General features: G+C 43.1%; 1 protein-coding gene across 1 annotated transcript; it reads left to right on the top strand.

The window, feature by feature from the left end:
* On the top strand, positions 1–17,419 carry LOC115165121 (myosin heavy chain, fast skeletal muscle-like). The gene is made up of 40 exons (XM_029718154.1): positions 1–52; positions 184–411; positions 1,454–1,600; positions 2,004–2,160; positions 3,351–3,378; positions 3,637–3,745; positions 3,898–3,990; positions 4,167–4,227; positions 4,367–4,465; positions 4,781–4,884; positions 5,257–5,395; positions 5,667–5,785; positions 5,955–6,104; positions 6,199–6,369; positions 6,596–6,899; positions 7,223–7,287; positions 7,381–7,468; positions 7,584–7,701; positions 7,865–7,988; positions 8,767–8,903; positions 9,335–9,590; positions 9,847–10,089; positions 10,441–10,617; positions 10,709–10,854; positions 11,048–11,138; positions 11,431–11,820; positions 11,942–12,068; positions 12,258–12,376; positions 12,512–12,708; positions 12,871–13,054; positions 13,163–13,328; positions 13,635–13,759; positions 14,108–14,416; positions 14,639–14,842; positions 14,987–15,112; positions 15,750–15,920; positions 16,211–16,315; positions 16,411–16,506; positions 16,886–17,017; positions 17,286–17,419. Exons 2-40 carry the CDS (start codon positions 196–198, stop codon positions 17,304–17,306), a joined length of 5,814 nt encoding a protein of 1,937 aa, XP_029574014.1. The 5' UTR covers positions 1–52; positions 184–195; the 3' UTR covers positions 17,307–17,419.
* Positions 17,420–18,281: the final 862 nt, after the last annotated feature.

Genomic DNA, 18,281 nt, shown 5'->3' with positions numbered 1-18,281 from the left:
TCACAGGTTCCTCCAAGAAGTACAAATTCATCTGTAGGAGGGGAAAAACAAGGTGAGGAATGGTTTTAGTCTTCACATAAAAAGTGATGAAAATATTCTGTGAGATACCTTTCACCTTACTCTGTTGACTGGGAAGGTAGCACCACAGAATCAATCATGTGTCTTGTTTCATATCTTTCCTAGTAATCCGTCACCATGAGTACGGACGCGGAGATGCAAATCTACGGCAAGGCTGCCATTTACCTCCGTAAGCCTGAGAAGGAGAGGATGGAGGCACAAGCTGCACCCTTTGACTCAAAGAACGCTTGTTATGTGTCAGACGTCAAAGAGCTGTACCTTAAGGGTTTGGTCACTGCCAGGGCCGACGGAAAGTGTACTGTGACAGTCACCAATCCTGACGGCTCCAAGCAGGTAAGTCTGATTTGAAATGAATTCAAGTTCAATTTTGTGCAATTACTTTATTTATTAAAAAAATCATTAACAGTAAAAAAAAAACAGAAACAAAAGAGATTAAAAATCATTGCTTGTTTTTTGTACTTAGAATATAATATTCAAACATCATTATTATTGCTGCTATTTAAAAATTACAAATATAAGTCAAGAATCACTATGTACTCTACGTACACCAATCATTAGGAACACCTTACCAATATTGAGTAATAACAGCCTCAATTCATTGGGATGTGGACTCCACAAGGTGTCGAAAGCGTTCCACAGGGATGCTGGCCCATATTGACTCTAATGCTTCCCACAAATTTGCTGGATGTCTTTAGGCTGGTAAAATATTCTTGATACACAAGGGAAACTGTTGAGTGTGAAAAAAACTAGCAGCGTTGCAGTTCTTGACACCAACCGGTGTGCCTGGCACCTACTACCATACCCCGTTCAATGGCACTTAAATATTTTGTCCTTCGTCCTCTGGTCCAGTGTGACTCAGTTGGTAGAGCATAGTGTTTTCAAAGCCAGGGTTGTGGGTTTGATTCCCACAGGGGACCAGTATGAAAACGTATGAACTCACTACTGTCAGTCGCTTTGGATAAGAGCTTCTGCTAAATGACGTAAATGAATGGAACACAATCCATGTCTCAAGGGTTAAAAAACCTTCTTTAACCTGTCTCCTCCCCTTCATCTACTCTGATTGAAGTGGATTTAACAAGTTATATCAATAAGGGATCATAGCTTTCACCTGGTTTCACCTGGTCAGTCTATGTCAAGGATGGGAAACTGGCGGCCCACACCCCCATCAACGTTCCCCATCCCTGGTCTATGTCATGGAAAGAGCAGGTGTTCTTAATGTTTTGTATACTCAGTGTATGTGTCAGTGGGTGATAAAGTAGTAGGATTAAATGGAGGTATGAATTTAAAAAAAGACTGAACTTGTATTTGATGAACAAAAAGCATTCAGTCAAGTCCAGTTTGATCTGTGTGTAATGTAGATTTCTGACTGTTTCAGGAAGGAAAAGAGTTCAAAGATGCAGACGTCTATGAGATGAACCCCCCTAAATACGACAAGATTGAGGACATGGCCATGATGACCTACCTGAATGAAGCCTCTGTGTTGTATAACCTCAAAGAGCGTTATGCAGCATGGATGATCTATGTAAGAAATCTGCATAAACGTACACAATTACATGAACATTAAAAATACATACATAGAGTATGACACATTGACACATACAGTACTACACATTAACACATACAGTACTACACATTAACACATACAGTACTACACATACCAATACAGTACTACACATTAACAAGTACAATGCTACACATTAACAAATACAATGCTACACATTAACAAATACAATGCTACACATTAACACATACAGAACTACACATACCAATACAGTACTACACATAAACACACACCAATACAGTACTACACATACCAATACTGCAGACCCACATAACCGAAGTACACCAACATCCTCACATAAATCCAGGGAAAAGTCTATCAGATTTTGTTAATCCCCTAATTTCATTTGATCCCTTTCATCCAGACCTACTCTGGGCTCTTCTGTGCCACGGTGAACCCCTACAAGTGGCTTCCTGTGTACGACATGGAGGTTGTTAACGCCTACAGAGGGAAGAAGAGGATGGAGGCTCCACCCCATATCTTCTCCGTCTCTGACAACGCCTTCCAGTTCATGCAGATTGGTACGAGCTCTCATGGATGGATGGATGGATGGATGGATGGATGGATGGATGGATGGATGGATGGATGAAAGTAAAAATATGCTTTAGAGAGGTACACACTGAAAATAAATGGTTCTCTTTAGGGTTAATTGGCTTGAGACAATAGTGGATCCCTTTATGGTGCTACAAAGGCCTGTGGTTCTACCAAGACAACATCAAAAAGGGTTCCGCTGTCATTACAACCCTTTTTGGTCCCGTATAGAAACCTTCTAAATGGTTCTATATAGAACCTTAATGGAGAACGATTCTTTCAAAGAACCTTTTGAATAACCATAAGGGTTCTTTTTTCTGATTAGTCATAATAAGTTACAATTCTGTAGGTTTTATTATTAGTTAGTTGACAAGTTAAATCAGGTGTGTTGCCTCTGGAACGAAGGGGGTTCCTATGGAGAGAATTAAACAACACTGATTTTAGTTCTCACACACACACACTAGTCTTTCACAAGACACAAGCACTGGCCATACTAATAATTTAGTGAGTCCTTATATTTGCCCTGTTTCACATACATACTTATAATACAAGTGTGTACACGTGTGTGAAATAGAAAAGTTTTTTTTTTTGCACATCCAAACATCCTCAGAGAGTGGGGTCGTGGCCAGTGTCAGCCATTATCAAAGGTACACCTGGAGCAATTTTAACCTTGTCAGCGCAACGATTCAAACCAGCAACCTTTCAGTTACTGGCTCAACACTCTAACCACTAGGCTCCCTGCATTGTGATGACAGTACACAACAGATTAGATAAACTGGAATGACAGTCTCACTCACAGTTGAACAAAAACAATCTTTGAGTAAACCACACCCCAAAATATTCTAATGAGCCGCCACCCCTACATTTTAATTATCACTAAAAGAGGAAAGAACTTTTTCTCAACTGCAAAGAACCATTGAAGAGCTCTAAGGGTTCTCTGAGTCATTATGGTTCCACATAGAACCATCACCCTTCCCAAAGAACCCTTGAGGAACCCTCTTTTCTAAGTGTGTATCTAGTGTTTTCTAGTCTAGGTCAAGAACAGTTTGATGGGAATATCTGATTTCACTGGCCTTGAATGGAGAGTGTTCCATACTGAAATTCATGATGATGCTATGAATGCTATAATGTACCCATAATGCTCCTTGGGTATGATAAGCAATATGTATTTTGGTTACAGATAACGAGAACCAGTCCGTCCTGATTACGTAAGTTGTTTACTAAAACGTCACTTGAGAGAGGGTTTCTATTGTAATATGTTTGGTCACTTGGTGTGAAGAACATACATGACATTATGAATGGATTAGGCAATGTGTAATAATGATTCGATGAGTGGGAATATTTGTTCATTATTTATGTTAGAAAACAGGTCAACAGTGAAATTGTTCAATGCTATTTCTTAGTGAAAGCCAATTTTGCACTCAAACATGTAACTAAAACCCCTGTTTCTCTGTCATATAAACCAGTGGAGAATCCGGTGCAGGAAAGACTGTCAACACCAAGCGTGTCATTCAGTACTTTGCCACCATTGCAGTGTCTGGTGCCAAGAAGGAAGTGGACCCCAACAAAATGCAGGTATGTTGTGCTTATGTTTCTCTTTTTAACACCTTTCAGATTGGTTGGGTGTCAAAACCTGTTTCAATGAAAATCAATGTTCCAAAAAAATCTAGAAAAACAAACTTGACCACTTTACCAGTTTCTGAGCAACTTGTGTTTGTCTCAATCAGGGGTCTCTTGAGGATCAGATCATTGCTGCTAACCCTCTGCTAGAGGCTTACGGTAATGCCAAGACAGTGAGGAATGACAACTCGTCTCGCTTTGTAAGTATAAAGGGCACACTGTGGAAATTATCTGATATTGTAAACATTTATTTCAGTAGTTCTCTGTTGCTGCATCAATAGATGTTCAACAAACTTTAACATCTAAAGGGGTCTATCAAAGTAAGATGTTACATTTATTTAGTTGACCTATCTCCAACCTCCATGCTCTACTATAGGGTAAATTCATCAGGATTCACTTCCAAGGAGGAAAATTGGCTAAAGCTGACATTGAGACCTGTGAGTTGGTTTTCATTGTTTCTCAATGCTTTTCTAAATTCACAGAGATCATTTTATCACAATTATTTCTCTCTCTCTCTCTCTCTCTCTCTCTCTCTCTCTCTCTCTCTCTCTCTCTCTCTCTCTCTCTCTCTCTCAGACCTGCTGGAGAAGTCCAGAGTGTCCTTCCAGCTGCCCGATGAGAGAGGCTACCACATCTTCTTCCAGATGATGACCAACCACAAACCTGAGATTGTTGGTATGTCAAAGCACAGGTTCAGGAGAAATTATTCCTACCTTCATCTGTGGAACTTGTAAAAAAAATAAAAAAAAACATTACAATGAGTACATCCAAGGTAACAAGACATCTAAACATGGGTCAGGTCTTTGGGGAAGATCAATGAAGTAATGCACTGTGAAGCATCAGTCCAGGAGCCTTTTATGATGCTATTTATTATATACTACATGTATCCTTGAGTCCCATGTATTGAGTAAAGGAGGGAGAGATACTGTGAAGGTAGGACAGGAGAATTCTGAGAGATTTAACTGACAAGCCGTTCTCCGTTGTCCACAGAAATGTCACTCATCACCACCAACCCCTACGACTTCCCCATGTGCAGCCAGGGTCAGATCACTGTGGCCAGCATCAACGACAAGGAAGAGCTGGATGCCACAGACGTGAGTTATACAAAGGGTTAACCAAATTCTACATATTGAATGGGTAGGACCACCATACACACTGAATGCATTGTGCAATTCCAACTAAATGCCCTGTGTTAGTTAGGCATGTGCCTCAAGGCACTCTTCATGCCTTCACACTTCACCTTGAGGCACATACATGTAAAACATCCACAAGAGAGTGCCACTAAGTGCCCTGTGGAACAATGTAAAACTCCTTTTGTGCTGCCATTTACTAGTGTGTTGGCCAAGCGTTATCATGTGGAGCTGAGAAGCCGGTGAAATCTATCCATCCCATTTGTTCTGGAGTGAGCTGGAACTGAGCAATCTGCTGTTCACTTCATCACTGTTGTACTTCCTCTCTAATGCCAGGATGCCATTACAATCCTGGGCTTCACCAATGAGGAGAAGGTGGGTATCTACAAGCTGACAGGAGCTGTACTGCACCATGGAAACTTGAAATTCAAGCAGAAGCAGCGTGAGGAGCAGGCCGAGCCAGACGGCACAGAGGGTGAGTCCTAGTCCTAGATATACAATATGTAGAGCATTAGTCCCATTCCCAGGCTCCAGCATAGAAATGGAATATGTAAAACAGACAGTGCCACATGAAAGTCAGGTAGGAGATTTTGGAGACCAAATTCCAACCTCCAGAAATGATTTGAAATGGATGTGGGTGAAAATCAAAACCTAATCCACAAAAGAGTTGACCAACGTGTTTTGTTAGTGTGACATCAGAAACATCTTTGTGTGCCTGAGTCTGTTGTTGTTGGTTCTCTCTCCAGTGGCTGATAAAATCGCCTACCTGCTGGGCCTGAACTCAGCTGAGATGCTGAAGGCTCTGTGCTACCCCAGAGTGAAGGTCGGCAACGAGTATGTGACTAAGGGACAGACTGTGCCTCAGGTAAGGCAGTCAAACACAGCATCAACCATTGTCTCACCACCGGAATTATTTTGGGGACAAGCGCATAGCTTATTTTGAATAGTGATGTTGTTTTTCCCCAAGCTCTCATCACCTTATCGTTAGACATGGTCAATATCTCATGTATTCATTTGAGGTATAATCATTGCAGGTTAATAACTCAGTGAGTGCCCTGGCTAAGTCCATCTATGAGAGGATGTTCTTGTGGATGGTCATCCGTATCAACGAGATGTTGGACACCAAGAATCCAAGGCAGTTCTATATCGGTGTGTTGGACATTGCTGGGTTTGAGATCTTTGATGTGAGTATGAGACCAGAACAAGACAGTTAGTTGTGATTGAGAGGGATTACAGCCTTGTATGATGAAATGATCACTTATAAGCTTCCATCAACAGTACAACAGCATGGAGCAGCTGTGCATCAACTTCACCAATGAGAAACTGCAACAGTTTTTCAACCACACCATGTTCGTCCTGGAACAAGAGGAGTACAAGAAGGAGGGAATCGTCTGGGCCTTCATTGACTTCGGCATGGACTTGGCTGCCTGCATTGAGCTTATTGAGAAGGTAAGCTGTCTGAGGATTATAATGGACCACAACAGCAAAGCTCATAGGGAGCGCTGTGTGAGATATTATCACTGTGGTATAACGTATCTGACTGTTGATAACTCAATATGTTTCCTGTTATTCGCCCCTAAGTGAAAATAATCCTATAACAGCATGTTTGCTAAAGGAATGAATGTGATCCTAAATGTAAATATCATTAATTTGATATACATCTCTTTTCATAAAGCCCTTGGGTATCTTCTCCATCCTTGAAGAGGAGTGCATGTTCCCCAAGTCTTCAGACACTACCTTCAAGGACAAGCTGTACTCCCAGCATCTTGGCAAAACCAAGGCGTTTGAGAAGCCCAAGCCTGCCAAAGGCAAGGCAGAGGCCCACTTCTCCCTGGTGCACTACGCCGGTACCGTGGACTACAACATCACTGGCTGGCTGGAGAAGAACAAGGACCCCCTGAATGATTCAGTTATTCAGCTGTATGGGAAGTCTTCAGTCAAACTGTTGGTTGCCCTGTATCCCGCTGCTCCACCTGAGGGTAAGACTAGCATCACGTCAAATGATTTATTTAAGCACTAGTTACAACTCAGACCCACATTTTCTTTAAAGTCTATGAATGTGTCACAATTTCTCAGGTTTATTCACTGGGTACATTTAATTGGTGTTTATTTTACACAATCTCATTAGCACCATTTGCGTTAAGATGAGTGTGAAGTTAACCCCATATTGTCTCATTTCTAATTAGTGTGCTTGCTGAAGACAACACCACTCTAGATTTCTTCTTATTATTATTCTATTTATTCCGCCCGCTACAGGAAATGGACTTGTCTAGTTATCTTTTTACTTTGCCCATTTGAATAGATAATACCAAGAAGGGAGGCAAGAAGAAGGGAGGTTCCATGCAGACTGTGTCCTCCCAGTTCAGGGTGAGCATCTGAAATGTGTAGATTCAGTCCTTCAAAAGGTGCATTGATTATCATGAATGATTTGTGAGAAAATGCTTTGTAACCCTCTTACAGGAGAACTTACATAAGCTGATGACCAACTTGAGGAGCACTCATCCTCACTTTGTGCGCTGCCTGATCCCCAACGAGTCAAAGACTCCAGGTACAATACATGTTGAGTTAAATATGACATCTTATCAGTTCAGTATCAGTAACCTTAACAAACTAATCTTTAATCTGTTTAATAGTATTAAAAGAGACTTGGTTTGTTTTACCAGGTCTGATGGAGAACTTCCTGGTTATCCACCAGCTCAGGTGTAATGGTGTTCTGGAGGGTATCAGGATCTGCAGAAAGGGCTTCCCCAGCAGAATCATCTATGCTGACTTCAAGCAGAGGTACACAACACACAAGCACTTATAAACACATGCAAGCATGGACAAGCACACGCAGAAAGATCTGTTCCAACGGTTTTAACAGCATCAGAGTCGTCTTACCTTTTATGTAATATAACCAACCTATTACAACTTAACAGATTGTTTTAACATTTTCCTCATTCAGGTACAAAGTACTGAATGCCAGTGTCATCCCTGAGGGCCAGTTCATGGACAACAAGAAGGCTTCTGAGAAGCTGCTTGGGTCCATTGATGTGAATCACGATGATTACAAGTTTGGACACACCAAGGTCAGTCACATACACCCTGCAAAAGCTGACAACAAAACTTCAGTGATCATTTAATCGCTAATCGCAAACCATTTAACATCTCTCCAGTTGGTCTATACAACCTTTTTTCTTGATTTTCTTGATTTAAAGTGGCAATCAGCAGTTGAAACAATTCTAAAGTGTCTTCCCCAGCCCTGTTTTGGTAAAAAGCTGAGGGATGTGGCTGGAGAAATGTGATATCAAAAGTATAGTTCTAACCATGTTTTTAGGCTATATAGTTTTTTTCCCCCATTTACTTTGATTAAAAACAACGGAGTAAAACAAGCTAGTATTTTGCGGTTCTGATGGGGTACGACAGGTGAACTAAGCTCAAGAGGCATTTATCAGTTATATCCTTCAAGAATCAATGGGTACATCTACTTCATTTATAAGTCCCACAAATAGATGTGTAAACTGCAGAATGCCCCTTTAAGCAATGGAAAAGCTGTAAAAACATTGTAGTGTTGTTTTCTTCAAAGACGTACATCACAAGCATGGAAGAGAAAGTCAACTCATTGTCATGTGCATTGTGTTAGAGAGGGATGGCTGCAGTTATCTGTATCTGTGTTCATTAACTCTCTACGACTGTACAATAACAACTTAGAAACAACCAATCACGTGGTTTGTTTGTAAGCATTGCAATGTTCCTGTTGTTCAAATCAATCTAGTGTTGTCGTTCCTCTTCTTTTGATTCAACCTCTTTTTATCTGTCAACATCTCACTGTGGTTTCATAATTGACCATGTTTACCTGTGTCTCAGGTGTTCTTCAAAGCCGGTCTGCTGGGTGTCCTGGAGGAGATGAGAGATGAGAAGCTGGCCTCTCTGGTCGGCATGGTCCAGGCTCTCAGCCGTGGATTCCTCATGAGGAGAGAGTTCACCAAGATGATGGAGAGGAGGTGAGGAATGGTAGACATCTTGGCAAAGCTTTCCGTCAACCACCTGTATCTAATGCATTATAATCACATAGTGTATATGATGTGAGTTGATCAGAATGAGGAAGTACGTCTTATAATATTCTATTAAAGCTGTAGTTTGGGATTTGGAAAGCTGTTGAATTGTTATGTGCGATATTTGCCCATTTATTGTTGAAGAATATAAAAATGCCTCATGAGCTTAGCATGAGTTGTCAGTCCTCACATCTAAAGAGCTGTCTATGAATTCAAGAGGGGTTACATTTCCCTAGCCCCATTCCTCAGCTGTACACAAAAGTATCGGGGGGGGGGGGGGGGGGGGGGGGGGGGGTCAGTTTTGTGGTTCTTTGAATTCCAGATTGTAGCTTTATTAAACATGTCACTCACCATACCACTCTGTCCTTTCTGTGGACTAGAGATTCCATCTTCTCCATCCAGTACAACATCCGTTCATTCATGAATGTTAAAACCTGGCCATGGATGAAGTTGTACTTCAAGATCAAGCCCCTGCTGCAGAGCGCTGAGACTGAGAAGGAGCTGGCCAACATGAAGGAGAACTATGAGAAGATGCAGACAGACCTGGCCAAGGCTCTGGCCAAGAAGAAGGAGCTGGAGGAGAAGATGGTGTCTCTGCTGCAGGAGAGGTCTGACCTGGCGCTCCAAGTCGCATCTGTGAGTGAGCAACGACCATCATGACGGCACATTTACACACATATGATCACAGACACGAACGCACACACGAACAAACACACACACAATCACACCGTGACTTATGTGGCTAAGTCACGTATTTCTATTACCTATGTTAGCAAGGCTACATATATTCATTGCATTTCTATTGATTTGCTCTGACCTCTTTGACTAAATTACGTCCATCTGTTGATACACAAAGTGAAGCCGCAGATTCTTTCTGCTGTTCTGAAACCAGGATTCAGAGAATCTGAACGATGCGGAGGAAAGGTGTGAGGGGCTCATCAAGAGCAAGATCCAGCAGGAGGCCAAACTCAAAGAGACGACCGAGAGGCTGGAGGACGAGGAGGAGATGAATGCTGAGTTGACTGCCAAAAAGAGGAAGCTGGAGGATGAGTGCTCTGAGCTGAAGAAGGACATTGATGACCTGGAGCTCACCCTGGCCAAAGTGGAGAAGGAGAAGCACGCCACCGAAAACAAGGTCTCGTAGACAGTCTAACAAAACAATAATCCAAACAATAACCAACTCAAAACGTAGCTAAACAGAAATTGAATTCAAGTTGTTTTGTGGGTGCAGGGAAAATCAAGATCCAAAATAGTGGAATGTCAGTTTCGGGGTACTTCCCACATCCGTTGCATGTTCTGCTCCCCCCTCGTTTCTGACTTCTCCTTCCTTAGTACACTGGCATGGAGTACACTGCCATCTAGTGTTGAATCTATAGTACATTATTTGTTGACATTATTAATTCATCTGAATGAAATATATATCTAACTCAATCTCTTCTTTATGGTGATGTGACCAATGAGTCATTTTGGCTGTGACTGTTTTCAGGTTAAAAACCTGACAGAGGAGATGGCGTCTATGGATGAGAGTGTTGCCAAGCTGACCAAAGAGAAGAAAGCCCTCCAAGAGGCCCACCAGCAGACACTGGACGACCTGCAGGCAGAGGAGGACAAAGTCAACACTCTGACCAAGGCCAAGACCAAGCTGGAACAGCAAGTGGACGACGTGAGTGGAGTTGGACATTTTGGCCATGATAAGATGATATTATCTTCAGTTATTTAGATTTGAACAATACGTGTGTGTTTTTATCTTGTAGCTTGAGGGTTCTCTGGAGCAAGAGAAGAAGCTCCGTATGGACCTTGAGAGAGCCAAGAGAAAGCTGGAGGGAGATCTGAAACTGGCCCAGGAGTCCATAATGGACCTGGAGAATGACAAGCAGCAGTCTGATGAGAAAATCAAGAAGTAAACACAAACAAATGTTTACAGTATTACTGCCATATTGATCATAATGGTTGTTCTTGACATATTCTTGTAATTATGAATTAGCATTTGCATGTGATTCTTAAAAGAAAAAGAGAATGGTATGATATGATATTCTCCATTTACTCTATCAAACCAAAATCAACTCTGCAATCGACGTGTTTGTGTTTCTTAGGAAGGACTTTGAGACCACCCAGCTCCTCAGCAAGATTGAGGATGAGCAGTCTCTGGGAGCTCAGCTGCAGAAGAAGATCAAGGAACTCCAGGTAAAACAGGATCTATGCTCCAGTACAGGAAAGAACACACCTAAATCATTTCCTTAAAAGATGTATTCTGGTAGCACACATTCTTCCTGGTGGCTTCTGATGGATCAGTAAGTTTGAAGATGGTGCTTCTTACCATTGTGGTTTTGGTTGGCACATGGGATACTGTCTATTTAATATATTAGTGTAACTTACTTTTTATTTACACATTTATGCAAAATATACAAACTCTTATTCATTAGTGCTTCAACTGTATTGTAGTGTTCATTCCCCCTGCTCCTGCCCCCTGTTCTAGGCCCGTATTGAGGAGCTGGAGGAGGAAATTGAGGCTGAGCGTGCTGCCAGGGCTAAGGTTGAGAAGCAGAGGGCCGATCTCTCCAGGGAACTTGAGGAGATCAGCGAGAGGCTGGAGGAGGCCGGAGGCGCCACTGCTGCTCAGATTGAAATGAACAAGAAGCGCGAGGCTGAGTTCCAGAAGCTGCGTCGTGATCTTGAAGAGTCCACCTTGCAGCATGAGGCCACAGCCGCCGCTCTGCGCAAGAAGCAGGCCGATAGTGTGGCTGAGCTCGGGGAGCAGATCGACAACCTTCAACGTGTCAAGCAGAAGCTGGAGAAAGAGAAGAGTGAGTACAAGATGGAGATTGATGACCTCTCCAGCAACATGGAGGCTGTCGCCAAGGCTAAGGTGAGTAGTGATGTTTTGGTCAAGCAGTGTTGAGGGGGGTCAACTTCATTAATATTCAAGTGAACTGAAGTTGACAGGAGTCCCATATATAAAGTAATGATGGAACATGTTTCACTAACAGGGCAATCTGGAGAAGATGTGCCGTACTCTTGAGGACCAGCTGAGCGAGCTCAAGACTAAGAATGATGAGAATGTTCGCCAGGTCAACGACATCAGCGGACAGAGGGCCAGACTCCTAACAGAAAATGGTACCATCAACAACAAACCAACGTAGTGTACAATAACGTGTTGGGGGCTGCATCTATATAGTCCAGTCCACTTATTGTAGATTCTACTGTACTATTCACCACCTAACATTGCCCTACGATACCTCAAAATAAATGCTCAGTTGTAGTGAACAGAGACCCCATTAACAAGATGTCCCTCTATCCCTGCAGGAGAGTTTGGACGCCAGCTGGAGGAGAAGGAAGGCCTGGTGTCTCAGCTGACAAGAGGCAAACAGGCCTTCACCCAGCAGGTTGAGGAGCTGAAGAGACTGGTTGAGGAGGAGGTCAAGGTAAGGAATCCAAAATGGACACCACCGACCACAGAGTTTAGAGCCAAATCTTCAAATAGATTGTGACTACGCCACCCTCAGACTTCTACTGTCATTTGTTTATACTCTTTTTGTCTTTATCTTTGTCTCTCACAGGCTAAAAACGCACTGGCCCACGGTGTCCAGTCTGCCCGCCATGACTGTGACCTCCTGAGAGAGCAGTTTGAAGAGGAGCAGGAGGCCAAGGCAGAGCTGCAACGTGGAATGTCCAAGGCCAACAGCGAGGTGGCTCAGTGGAGGACAAAGTATGAAACTGATGCCATCCAACGCACAGAGGAGCTGGAGGAGGCCAAGTGAGTCACACGCAACAGCAAAAACTCAAATATAGGGTGTGGATGGTGAGGGTGGTAGGGGGCTCTGAGAAGATGTTACATCAATATGTGTTGTAACTTATAGTAGCATTTGTTTTGCAACAAATTGGTCACAATAAAAACCACCATCTTATCGTCCAACAGGAAGAAGCTGGCCCAGCGTCTGCAGGAGGCTGAGGAGACCATTGAGGCCACCAACTCCAAGTGCGCCTCCCTGGAAAAGACCAAGCAGAGGCTGCAGGGAGAGGTGGAGGACCTCATGATTGACGTTGAGAGAGCCAACGCAATGGCCGCCAACCTCGACAAGAAGCAGAGGAACTTTGACAAGGTGAACATTGATTTTCTGTCTGCTACATGTGATCACTTGTAGTAAAATGTTTCTGATTCAAAACTCTTCATTATTGACATCTAATGAAAATCCCATGGATTTCCCTAGGTTCTGGCAGAGTGGAAGCAGAAGTATGAGGAGGGCCAGGCTGAGCTGGAAGGAGCTCAGAAGGAGGCTCGCTCTATGAGCACTGAACTCTTCAAGATGAAGAACTCCTACGAGGAGGCTCTGGATCATCTGGAGACTCTGAAGAGAGAGAACAAGAACCTGCAACGTGAGATTTTGAAAACATATCTATTGGGTTCATGTTTGACTAGTGTTTTGAAAATGGAAGGAACTGTAATCATTAAAATTACTTTTACACCATCTCAGTGTTTTTATGTACACTTTGAAATATTATGATTTAGTAATCGGTATTCCTTTGAACAACCCAAGGAAGTGCAGGGCAATTAGATTTGCAAGACCGTATGAAGTGCTGTTCTTTAATTAACTGTTATTATGATTTAATGTCAACTTGAGAGCATTGGTTATTTCCACTGAAAATCTAAAGTCTAAACTGCTCCTTTGTTTGTGTGTGCAGAGGAGATCTCTGACCTGACTGAGCAGATCGGAGAGACTGGCAAGAGCATCCATGAGCTGGAGAAGGCCAAGAAGACTGTGGAGACAGAGAAGTCTGAGATCCAGACCGCTCTGGAGGAGGCTGAGGTACAAACTACAACTGCATGATGGGAAAAGGAGTGTTACACTAGCCCAGGGCTTCTAAAACTTTTTCAGCTCGAGACTCAAAAGAGAAATTGACCATCCTCCCGTGACCCAAATTAAGAAGAAATAGTGTGTGATTATAAATATATTTTCATAACTCGCGACTCACCTCTGACATGCCCAGGCCCCAGTTTAGGTCCTGACCCATAGTTTAAGAAACCCTGCCAATTCCAGCTGCAGACTATTGTTCCCTGTACTGGTGTTTATTGTTGTCATATATATTTAATTCCTTGTGTTATACACATCCAAAAGTAATAAAGACAATTCGCTTGACTGTTTCTCTTTGTCCAGGGCACACTGGAGCACGAGGAATCCAAGATTCTGCGTGTGCAACTGGAGCTGAACCAGATAAAGGGTGAGGTGGACAGGAAGATCTCTGAGAAGGATGAGGAGATGGAGCAGATCAAGAGGAACAGCCAGAGGGTGGTTGACTCCATGCAGAGCACCCTGGACTCTGAGGTCAGGAGCAGGAATGACGCCCTGAGGGTGAAGAAGAAGATGGAGGGAGACCTGAACGAGATGGAGATCCAGCTGAGCCATGCCAACAGGCAGGCCGCTGAGTCCCAGAAACAGCTCAGGAACGTCCAGGGACAGCTCAAGGTAAAAGGACTGGGACATCAGGCTCAAACATCTGAACATGGGGAGGTATTTGTTCGTGAATCTGTAGAAAAGAATAGAACAGAGGAATTGAATAGTGGATTAATATACTGTAGAAAGGTAGGGAAACTGGGGAAATTCTTACCAATTGACATTTCTATCAATGATCGTATCGCCCCTACTTGCCAATGAGTCCTAATGAACCTATGTCATTGTGAACCCCAGGATGCCCAATTGCACCTTGATGACGCCGTCCGTGCCTCAGAGGACAGTAAGGAGCAGGCAGCCATGGTGGAGCGCAGAAACGGCCTGATGGTGGCTGAAATTGAGGAGCTGAGAGTTGCTCTGGAGCAGACAGAGAGAGGCCGCAAAGTGGCTGAGACTGAGCTGATAGACGCCAGCGAGCGCGTCGGACTGCTGCACTCCCAGGTATGGGTCAAAAGCCATTTCTAATGAAGCACAACCAAGCATCTGGAATTCGACAGTGCTGCCTTTCACATTTTCATCATTTCAGCCCTGTGACTTGTAGGTTCTCTTGAGCGTCAAAACAAATTGTCTTGTTTCCTCCTCCAGAACACCAGCCTTCTGAACTCCAAGAAGAAGCTGGAGACTGACCTGGTGCAGGTGCAGGGAGAGGTGGACGACATTGTCCAGGAGGCCAGGAACGCAGAGGAGAAGGCCAAAAAGGCCATCACTGATGTGAGTCCTTATGATCGATTGAATAATGTCAATTTGATTTGTCCCAAAGGGCCAATGGTAGCTGGGCTGGTTAACCACAACAAGGATCTCAGAGGGAAGTTATGATTGGTGTAGTCTTGGAAATCCCAGATGTAGGGCAACAGCAGTAGGTCTGGGAATCGTGTCAGATTTTCTTGGCCAATTTGGGGATGGTGCTCTTCAGACAGACAAATCTACCAATAAATCATGAGTTTGGCCAGGCGGGGCTTAAAAATAATCTCAACGGAAACATGACAAAGGCAGACACACAATGTGGACACAGATAGCTAGGCTAATTTAAGTCACAGCCAGTCATTATTATTATTACTATTACTATTATCGTCATGACGCATTGTAAACTACTTACATGTACTTGCGAAATAAACTAATTGACAAAATGCTTCATCTAGCTAGCAACTGTAAATGTTTGGCAGGGTTCTGGACAGATTTTACGGCTCCCCACTCTGCCCTTTCCTCTCTGCCAAGCCGACGATTGTTTTAGTGCACCCATGTATGCTGGAACGTTGGTAACCCATCTGTCTGGGAGGCAACACATCTATCTAGAGAGACTATGATTGGTGCCAATTGGTGCATAAATTCAACAATATGTCCATTCCAGGCGGCCATGATGGCCGAGGAGCTGAAGAAGGAGCAGGACACCAGCTCTCACCTGGAGAGGATGAAGAAGAACCTGGACGTGACAGTCAAGGACCTGCAGCACCGCCTGGATGAGGCTGAGAATCTGGCCATGAAGGGAGGCAAGAAGCAGCTCCAGAAACTGGAGTCCAGGGTGAGTTAACAGCAGGGTGGATTAGGGTGGATTGAAAGACTGAATGCTGGACATTTATTTAATTATAATACAATACACAGGACCATTGAGTTATTACTTTCTGTCAATAATCCACCTAGACAATGAAAAGCTGTTATCATTACAGACCCTTCTATTCATAAAGTTAAACTACATAGAAACAGACAACAATTGTGCCTCTTTGACTGAGTAGAATAATATACCTGTTTTGAAAAGATTTGTTCCGTCTGATTTCACCACCTCAAATGTCTACGTTAATTTCTTCCACAAAGGTGCGTGAGCTCGAGACTGAGGTGGAGGCCGAGCAGAGAAGAGGTGTAGACGCGGTCAAGGGAGTCCGCAAGTATGAGCGCAGAGTCAAGGAGCTCACTTACCAGGTAAGAGAAAGTGTCTTCTTCACACACTTGACACTAACACAGACAGGTTTGTGTATAAAACTATGTGGCATTGATTCTTTGATCCTCTCCCACAGACTGAGGAGGATAAGAAGAACGTTGGCAGACTTCAGGACCTGGTAGATAAGCTGCAGATGAAAGTCAAGGCCTACAAGAGGCAGGCTGAGGAAGCGGTGAGTCATACTTAGTCAAATACTCTGAAATCATACATTCAAAAACAGATTTTTTCCCCCCCTAGTAGACATTACAAAACTTAATGTCCATATAGTTTAGTGTAAGTGCTACTACACATCAGTCCACAATGACTCAACTGAAGAACTTGTGTACATTTCTGAGAGCCTCCCATACATCTCTATGCCTATGTGTTGTTAGCAACTTAAAGAAGAGAGGGTTGAATATTTATTTACTGTGCCGGGGGCTGGTCTAGTGGTGGTGCTGCCGCCCCTGGAGTCAGTGGTTTGATCCCCCGTTCTGCAACTCACTTTCTCTGCTGTATCATCCATCTCCCTATTTAAATGCTGATGTTATGCTCTCCTATTTCCCCTCACCCAGGAGGAAGCAGCTAACCAAAACATGTCTAAGTTCAGGAAGGTTCAGCATGAGCTGGAGGAGGCTGAGGAGCGTGCTGACATCGCTGAGACTCAAGTCAACAAGCTCAGAGCCAAGACCCGCGACAGTGGAAAGGTACAGAGCTGCTGCTGAACCTACACCTGACTCATCTTCAGATATGATCACATCAACACCACCTATGATTCAGCCTTCACTGAGGTCAATACTGACCTTTTACACTCACTCAAATGTATTGAACATCTCCAAGAAGCACATCAGGGCAACAAAAAAATGTATTCATTCAAACTAAGTCGAAAATTGGTCCATGATTCATTTGTTCAAGTTTTATATATTTAGCATGTTTATAATTAATACTGATCCATTCTTGTCTTTCTTCTTACAGGGCAAAGAAGCTTCTGAATAAACGAAGATCAAAGGATTGAAGATTAAAGTCTTTTCATTTTCCTGTGTTGCATAAAATATGATTTTCATGGTTAAATGTTGAGCATTGATTAAAAACACTTAGGCCTACGTACACTTCCTTTGTGACTGTGGATTTATTACTCAGATAACAGCTTTGTCATACTATATATTGTGCTTTAATTAAAGGAGCAATCTGGGATTCCAACAACAATACAGCGGTCACTTTTTTTGGTAATCATCTGAGGTATGAGGCTGGAAAAATGTAACAACTCTCAAATTCATACAGAGCTATGGATGAATGGACTGACCATCCATAACATCAAGAAAATAGTTTTAACCCTTTACAGTTGGGGGGAAAAGAAAACAAGGCAACGGTAAACATGTTATACCCCACATTCGGTGCAAGAAGAGTACCGTTTTAAGTGTTTTTTTTCACAAGATTCTAAATGGCGTAACATCTATAATGGCGGACCATATGGGGCCCTGAGGCAAATGTGTCACTTGTGAGGAGAGGGATCTACAGTACGTACAGAATTTCATGACATTAGGTCAAACGGGGTAAGGGGTGTGAACTTTCAAAGTTAGCATTTTTTATTTCTTATAGCGCCACCATCTGGCCAAGACGCATCATTCAAACCAAATCGTCAAAATCGGGCCAGTGCTGTCTGAGACATCGTGTGTGATGTTGTACGAATGTTGGAACGTACAAACGGACAGAGTCAGATTCATAGTCCCCTCCTCGATGTCATCGTGGGGGACAAAAATAAGAGAAACACGATAATCTCCCTTGGACAGAAAACGTAAACTTTAACGGTAATCGAGCATCTGACCAAATTACTTGAGATTTTATTTCTGGGTTATTATCAGAGATCACACATAATTGGAAAAGGAAATGACGAACACGATATTGAGTGATTTTCGGCAGACGTACACTTACAGTTGGCCTAGCGTTGGGCCAGTAACCAAAGGTTGCCAG

This window comes from Salmo trutta, chromosome 27 (assembly GCF_901001165.1).
Source record: "Salmo trutta chromosome 27, fSalTru1.1, whole genome shotgun sequence".
Taxonomy (NCBI): Eukaryota; Metazoa; Chordata; class Actinopteri; order Salmoniformes; family Salmonidae; genus Salmo; species Salmo trutta.
The sequence above is the reverse complement of the archived record's forward strand: the minus strand, read 5'-3'. Positions and strand labels throughout refer to the sequence as shown.

Coding starts and splice junctions, on each gene's coding strand:
- LOC115165121 (XM_029718154.1), top strand. CDS start 196: ATGAGTACGGACGCGGAGATGCAAATCTACGGCAAGGCTGCCATTTAC. Junction 6,900..7,222: donor TCCCGCTGCTCCACCTGAGG/GTAAGACTAGCA, acceptor CCATTTGAATAG/ATAATACCAAGAAGGGAGGC. Junction 13,055..13,162: donor AGCAGAGGAACTTTGACAAG/GTGAACATTGAT, acceptor GGATTTCCCTAG/GTTCTGGCAGAGTGGAAGCA.